General features: G+C 33.6%; 1 protein-coding gene across 1 annotated transcript; it reads left to right on the top strand.

The window, feature by feature from the left end:
• Window positions 1-2656: 2656 nt before the first annotated feature.
• On the top strand, window positions 2657-8233 carry Bma-mct-4 (Uncharacterized protein; the record flags this gene model as incomplete). Its single annotated transcript, XM_001898910.1, has 17 exons — window positions 2657-2716; window positions 2832-2931; window positions 3158-3238; window positions 3622-3852; window positions 3935-4078; window positions 4250-4399; window positions 4474-4613; window positions 4705-4756; window positions 4917-5109; window positions 5551-5710; window positions 5787-5877; window positions 5997-6183; window positions 6590-6816; window positions 7214-7375; window positions 7633-7758; window positions 7825-7962; window positions 8055-8233. 17 exons carry the CDS (start codon window positions 2657-2659, stop codon window positions 8231-8233), a joined length of 2421 nt encoding a protein of 806 aa, XP_001898945.1.
• Between the last annotated feature and the right edge of the window lie 220 nt (window positions 8234-8453).

Below are 8453 nucleotides of genomic sequence, written 5' to 3'. Positions count from 1 at the left end.
GCATTGTTTGAATCCATCATTCTGCTTGTGGTTGCTTTCTTCATCTGATATTGAAGTTCTGCTCTCTAAAGGGTAAATACTTGAGAAAATCACATGCTGCAAGCCACGGTCTTACTCCAGATTTATATTTCTCTTCTTTTCCACTCCAGTGTATTAACTCTTAGCATATTTTCTATTAGTAATTCATTTCTGGATATCGTTGCCCTACTAATTACCCGAGTAAAACGTTTTTTTTTTTTATAAGCGGAACCAGTTTGCTAATGCATGTTTGTTCGATATGAGTTGTTAAGACTTGAAAAAAGTAATACATATTAGTATTAAATGATATGGTTCGTTACAACACCATGATGTGAAAATTGGAAGTTCAGTGCTTTGTTTGGACTACATCCTTTCTTTTTTTCAACTGGTAGAAATGAGTCGCTACTTCTTAAGTCGCATGGCACATGAGAAGATAGCAGTGGAGCAGCAGTTGCGGAACACGAAAAAAAAAGATTAGGTATGAATGTAAGCACGTTGACATAAACAATGTTTTTACTTCACTAAATAATATTGGTAAGTTTTCATAGAACGATATCACCATAATGCAAAAATTTCACTTTTAGTTCAGATGTATACCTTTAATCAATTTGAAAGGAATCAAAATTGACTGATGTTTCCTCTGTATCGTCTGTACATTGTGAACTGTCATTTTTTTGGCCCCTTACTTTGTCACTTCTTGTTCCAAAGATAATGGTTTTTTGTAGCTCATAATTCACATTATTATATTTTTTCTTCATCCTTCTGAAACTTGAAACGACGCCATTTCGTTCCTTTTAGCGAATTTATGTGGTGCCAAATATCTCTGTTGTCCTTAGTGAAATTGTAATTAGAGAGTAATTATTTCGTTATCCACGTTTCCAAAGACAGGTCGTAGAATTTATTTTACATTTAGTGATGAACTGTTTTGCCTTTTTTTAAAAAAAAAAAAATAACAGAGGTCTGGAAAAATGCAGCAGAATGTATGAAGTTTGGAATGAAACTTAGCTTGTAATTGTGTAATGGAATGGCTGAAATGTAACTTCCAAAAACAATAGAAGTACATGCAATATTGCAGACAAATAGAGATGTTGTTATGGGTATGCGTTTGATATGTAGAATGGTTTGCATCAGTAACCTTTGCAACTTTGTGCTTTGATTTTCCTCCAAGCTCTGTCACTGCTTCAACTTCCCTTATTTACTTTGGATGTTCCAGTATTTCGGTTTCCGTCATCATATTTTTATTAGTAGAGGGTATCACTTTCAAGAGTGTGAGTTGCTCGTTTTGATATTTACTGTTAATTGTTTCAACTCGAGTTACTCATTTTAAAATCGAGTCGCATTTCTTTTCCTCTTAGAGCACTTCTTGAAAGCCAAATTTGTATTATCCTAATGTGAATAATTATAAAATTGTTCCAAAAGTTTTTGCCAAAAAATTGAAAATACTGAAATTGAGAAATTTTTGTATTTGCATTTATATGGACCTAGAATAGGAAAGTTCAGTGCTATACTTTGGTGCTATAGATTTTTTAATCATAAAGTGATTACTCCCTTTAGACGAATTTTTCTCTAAGTAACAAACGAAATAGTTTTGTCTTTTTTTAGCTTATTAAAATTGCGGAAAATAATATTCTAAAATCTGAGTATATTTCTCCAACATTTTTATTCTTTTAAAGTTTTAAATGTATTCCATATCTCTAGTGCATAAGTAATTTGAGGAATATTATAAGCCGTTTTGATAATATATTGTCTGACTGGTAAAATCAGAGTGGTTTCTGAAATTCTTATCAGAGAAGGATCTTTGTTCTTTGGTTAATTGCATTAAAGAAATTAATTTTTAACTTACATCAATGTCAATTTATTTAGCAAACAATAATTATATCAGACCAAAGACTTAATGTGTCTATCGGTTTGTATTTTCTATTTCTTTTTATACCAGAACGACTGAGGGGCATGCTTGGAAAATGGTGAATGCTTTATTCAAGGACATAAATGATCGTATGAACAGCTAGTTGTCTTTCTGCTGCACACCAGATAACGTTTTCCTTTTCTCCATGTTCTTTCTTCGTTTCCCACTTGCCTTTTCAACTGTTATTAATATTTCGTCTTAAAAAAAATATAGGAAACACTGTGCTCAATGAAACTCAGGCATGTGGTCCTAAATTGTATTTAAATTTCAATTTTCTGAACATAGTTTTTCATTTAGATTTGCGGTGAACTTTGATTCTAAAACTTCTTGTGGCTATTCAAACCACAGAAAAAATAGCCTTGAAATCATTTGAAAATTTTTACTGAAGTAAAAAACGGAAATAGAATCTGGTTCAAATATTGACATCATTCTCTGGAGAACGTTTAAGAGCTGCTGATGAGCGAATTCCACAATTTTTTCGATGTTTTCATTTTCTTACCATTTGATGCGGAATGTACATTATTTTTATTATAAGATCTCTACTTGAAATTGTCAAATTAATTTAGCGCTCTATTGATATGTTAACTGTTGCGTCTTTTAATAAATTGCTGTCTTTCAGATTTCTTACCAAGTAGGCTCATTAAAAGATATAGAGTTAATATTTTTTGCGCTTTTTGATGTCGTCTTAAACAGAATGGACTTGACATCTACGATTTCAGAAAAATAACAAGTATGCCTATTGAGAAGAGTATGAAACCAATAAATGGTGCCTGGTTTACTGAAGGAACTCAGGTTTGTTGGGAAATATCTTTTATAATAATTGATAAATATAAGCTAGTAATATCCATTTAGAGAAAATAATGTGAAGTCATTACAATTTGTAACTGTTATTCATTTCTGTTTGCAGGGTGACACTGGGAGAGATCTACCACCAGTTGCTGTTAATGGCAATCAGTCGTCTAGTAAATTATTGCCTGCTGAAGATAATTCAAAAAGGAACGGGCACGGTATATTTTCTGATGTCGCCGAGTTCGTTTAGAATTTCAATGCGATGTTCTTATTGAGATACTTCCGCATGTTGAACATAAACACCCATTGTCATTATTTCATTTATACCTCTTCTCATTTCCATTAATGAAAAATAAACAGTAAGAATGTCGTTTGGAGAAAGAGCAAAAATAATTTTTAATCAATAGATCATAAAACCACCGATGCATAAAAGTTGACTTTTAGCAAATCCGGATGAAGCAGAAGCGTGTAATGGTGAAAATATGGGCGGTAAATGCAATCATGACAACGCTCAGGATTGCTGCAGTGTGTTTGTATCTTTTCTCAGCATTAGTGTTGTACTGTTATACGACACTTCTATTTAATGCAAAAGAAAATAAGAAGCTGTGCATACTAATCATTACAACTGTAGCATAAGTGAATTCAGTAGTCGAATAATTAAGCATAAAGATGAACCCTATAAAAACAATTTTACTACGTCGGTTGTCATTCTTACACGTTGTGAATTAATGCACATGTGATACTGGTATTTGAATTTTGCATTTTCGAAGCATTGAAGTGATCTTTCGAATTTACTCTGATCAGTCAGATGCAGTAGAACGGTTAGGTGTGCATTTTCTATGCTATGAAAGAACACGATTCATAAAGGAGAACTCTAGGTAATTCATAATGTTTTTCTAACATTGAAGGTGATAAAGATGGTTCCGAGGAAGGAAACTTCAACGATGTTTTGCCAGCACCGCCAGATGGTGGTTATGGATGGGTAATCGTATTTGCCGCATTCATGTCAAATTTTGTGGTTGATGGTATCGCTAATTCATTTGGTGCTTTCATGAGTATTTACCAGGACTATTTCAATGCATCTAAGGCTTTGGTTTCGCTGATTGGTTCCCTATTGATTGGTTGTTATTTACTGATCGGTTTGTTTTGCCGCAATATTTGAAAAAGTATTGCAAAATGTTGATTAAGGGAGTGCAATACATAGATCAAAATTAATTCAAGGACCAGTTGCTGGTGGTTTGGTGAATAAATATGGCGCTCGAATGGTTGTCATAATTGGTTCCTTTGTGGCTGGTTTATCGTTTTTAGCTTCAATCTTTTGTTCGAGTATCTACGTGTTTATGATTTTCTATGGATTTCTTGCTGGTAATTCAAAAGAAGCTGTTTTATTTTTAACTGATTCTAGAAAAGACATAGCCATGCATTTTTTATGGAGAAATGCGTCACCGATTAGGGTTAACCAGTGGAATGGAATACTTTCAAAAATTAATATTTTTAAAGAGGAGTGATAATGGTATATGAATGTGTTATTTATAGGAACTGGTTTTGGACTCATTTACCTTCCTTCAATCGTTACTGTTGGTTATTATTTTGAGAAGAAACGTTCGATTGCAACTGGCATTGCTGTTGCTGGTTCAGGTGTTGGGACATTTGTACTTCCACCTCTGTGCATAGTCGTCATCAATCGTATGCTTTATATATACATAGTAATATAATAGAATTTTTCTTTTTTTTCTTCATTTTTTTGAAATGAATTCCAGAGTTTGGGTGGAAAATCGCTATCTGTTCACTTGCTGCTCTGAGTTTTTCGAGCACTATTTATGGATTACTATACAGACCGTTGCAAGCACCCGCAATTAAAAGAGGAAAGGAGAATACGGAAACTGATGTGGAAGAATTGGTTCGTATATCTACTGTAATTTATTTATTCATTCAAGCAAGGATGGAGTGAAAATTTTGTGTGGAAAACTCTTCATATTAATTTATTGTAGCTTCTGAAATCAAAAGAGAAAAAATGGGAAACAAATGATGAGGAAAGCAAAGGTTAGACTATTTTGCACCCTTGTAATTGAGTAGTCGTTATTTCGATGAAAGCAAGGGATTAATTCTGTTTAAAATTTCTAAGACTATCATTTAATCACTGTTAATAGTGACCTTTATATTATTTTGAGCCGACTTCTTCCAACTCATGAAATATTTATAGATAGTGCGACAGACGAGAATAACCTTCAAAAGTTCAGGCGTGTACCTAATACACAGAGTGAAAGTGAAACACACCAATTTGACGAAGCGACTCTGTTGGCACCGGCTGTTGAAAACATGACTAGCAAAAATAGTGGTATACATAGTGATTCAACTGAGCGGCTATCAGCGAAAGCAAGAGATCCGGAAGCAAGGTTCATGATATATGAAAGATGAAGGGAAGTGCACTGACAGGAACAAAGGAGTGAGAAAGGCGGGGCTGTTCATTTAGATAGATAAAGACTCAAACCAAGACTCGTTCTCCAATTCGACGCTAAGTTGTTCTATGTTCTATGCAAGCTTTAGTGAATGAAGTTCTATCGATTGCTGGAAGTATTCTTTCCATGCACAAATTCCTCACAACATTAGTTATCTCAGTACATTGACATTCTAAAATACGTTACATACTCAGAAATTTCTAGAATTAAAATATTAGTAAAGCGGCAAGAATCTTAGGAAAGAAGCGGTTTTGTCATTCTTTGAAAATGTTTGCAAGGGAAAGTTAACAGCTGAAATGCTTCATAAAAGGATGGTTTCATACTCTATTATGGGTTAGTATTCCGCACTTTCATATTGTTACGATTATATGCTTATAGTATAAATAACAAGACTGCATCGGCAACCGATCTAAAAACGAATCATGGCAATTTAGCTAATGTTTTAAACAGAATATCATTACTTAGTTTCGCACACTCGATGAACCTTTTGTCGCAGTCGTCGCAAATGAAGGGTGCTGAGTCGCTGTTGTCTGTTGCAGTTAGTTGATCTTTTTTAATTCCATATTTTAAAGGAACAATGTTTCATGTTTCTTAGACTTGCAGAGTATTTTCAGAGCAGCATTAAAGAGTTCAACAAACCACTAAGTCGACGAGATATATTTTATTCTGGTTCAATCCGAAATCTACCTGAATTCAAGTCCGAAGGTATTGTGTTTATCGTATCTCAAAATCGATGTTCATCTGTATTTAGTTGTGTTAAAATTTATGTGATCATATGCTATAAATCTATTTTAACCCATGCAATCCAAATCCTCTTTTTATAGGTAGTAATTACCAGTCATATAGAGAATCACAAATCTCGATCTCTGCATCAGCTGTTGGCCATGCAATTGCTGGCGTGTCACAGGTAGACGAAATTAGCGACACGCCTAATAAATTACATAGTAATCATGGAGCTACTGGGGAAGAAGACGAACAGCTGGATCAACTTGTCGATTATTATACTGACAGGTTAGTTGATAATTGTATTGAAAATCTCTTTTGCTAAATGTTTTGTTATATTACGCACGAGAAAGTTGAAATAACAATGCACTGCCATATCTGGAACTACCGATTAAGACATGAAATAAGTAGTAGAATCTGAAACTATTTATTTTTTCACCACTTGTTGATCGCCATCTTTTACGGTAGAAAAAAAAAATATTTGATTTTTCAGTAAATTTGTCATGGAAAGGAGGTCTTTGAGTCTTTGCAGATGTATTCACTGTGACTCAATTATGAAAATGAACAAATTTCAGTTTTCTAGAAATAGTTTCCTTCCTATAGTTTGAAGGAATCGCATGCTACTGAATTGTCAGAGTAAAATGATTGATACTTTGCAACTAATTATGAGGTGCTTTAGTATGATGATTTTCAGGAGGTGTGAATGCATTCCAGTAAGTATTCGCAATGTTTTGAGTGAAATGATTGATATTTCGTTATTGAAGGAACCAGCTATGTTCTTACTTTGCATATCAAATTTATGTGGAATGCTTGGGTTTTACGTGCCTTTTATGTTTCTCATTGATATGGCTGTTGCAAAAGGGCATACCAAAGCTAGCGGTTCATTACTTTTATCAGTAATCGGCATTACCAACACCATTGGTCCGGTTTTTGTTTTTGTTTTTTTTTTTCAATACTTTTCCAGTTTTCTTTTAAAAAGGACTTAGCATTCGAAAACCTTTGAATGTTAATGCCTTTTTGTAGTTTAGAGATATCTGCTTTCACTTAATTTTCTCATTTGTTTATTATGTACAAATAGAACCAAACTAAGTAAATAATGAGCATTTCTAGGGCCTTTGAAAAAATATGAGAGCTGTTATTCACTGCGTGAAATGCGTGGGATTAAGCAAGGTTCAGTGAATTGAAAAATATCTTGATTTATTTGACCTTTACAAACCCGATCGGTATGCGACGTCATAGAAATTGTAAATGAATATAGATTGACCTTCACATTAGGTCAATACTCTTACAGAACAAAGTTAAAGTAGGCTATTTGCAGGCCGAATAGCATTTGGTTGGTTAGCGGATCGTGGCTGGCTGTCAGCATTAACAATAAACAATTTTGCATTGCTTGGATGTGGTGTGCTTACCTGTTTATGTCCACTGTTTCCTGGCTATGGGGGTCTCCTGGTTTACTCCATTTTATTTGGATTCATAATCTGTTAGTTCTGTTAAATTAATAAATTTATTCGTAGCAGTATATCGTATTGTCATTTTATGCTCAATTCCCTATAACCTGGAAAATGTCTAATTAATTTTCGTTGTAATTTGGAAAAAATGACCAGACCAATTATTTTTAATATGTTTAGTAGCATACGCGTTTTAGATATTTTAAATCCGACATTTTTGAAGCACACAATTAAAACATTTTGAGTTTTACTGTTTGAACAAAATTATATGTTGAAAAACTTTTTTCAGCTGCATATATTTCTCTTACATCAATCGTGTTGGTAGATGAATTAGGTTTGGATCGATTAACGAATTCTTTCGGTCTATTAGTTGTCAGCAGGGGTATAGCATCATTATTAGGAACACCTTTAGCAGGTAAATTATCAGCAGCTTGAAATGTCGAAATTATGGTGAAATTGATTTAGATATGATGAATTGCAGGAATTGTTTATGATATGTTTGCCTCATATGATGCGTCATTTTATTTTGCTGGTGTGATTATACTATTGTCTGGTTTGATTTCATGCCTTATTCCAGCCATTCATCGTTGTAGGCATAATGAATTTGCGAAAGAAACCGGTAATTGCCTTGTGAAAGTAATCTTAAAATAAAAGAATTAGAATCGAAGGAACTAAAATTTTTAGAATACTGAAGAAAATTTGACAATTTAGTGGAAGAGGCTAGAATGATCGGTGAAGAAATCCAATCTGAAAAGCTCTCCGTGCTTATGGAATATTCGGAAAGAAATTTGATGGGATACCAATGCACCATAAAATGTTTACCAGAACAACAGAGATTGTTTGGTGATTCGAGGGTTATTCCATTCGGGAAAACTGCAGACAGTGGATGAAGGCAATGCGAATGAATAAGTGATAAAATTTTTGATATGCATTGAACAAATTTTTGGTAATTTCTGTCTTTTCACTTCATATGTTCCATGTTTCCTGTTTACATTAATCTTTAAATCTCGGTTCGTTGTGATGCTTTCTGTACTTCATGTTTGAATATCATCTCAGAATGACTGCGGATAATGGAGAATGCAAACAATAATATTGGTTATCACTTGAAGC

The sequence above is a fragment of the Brugia malayi genome (assembly GCF_000002995.4).
Source record: "Brugia malayi strain FR3 genome assembly, contig: Bm_v4_ChrX_scaffold_001, whole genome shotgun sequence".
In the NCBI taxonomy this organism is placed as follows: domain Eukaryota; kingdom Metazoa; phylum Nematoda; class Chromadorea; order Rhabditida; family Onchocercidae; genus Brugia; species Brugia malayi.
Note: the sequence above shows the minus strand (reverse complement) of the source record. Positions and strands in the feature narration are given on the sequence as shown.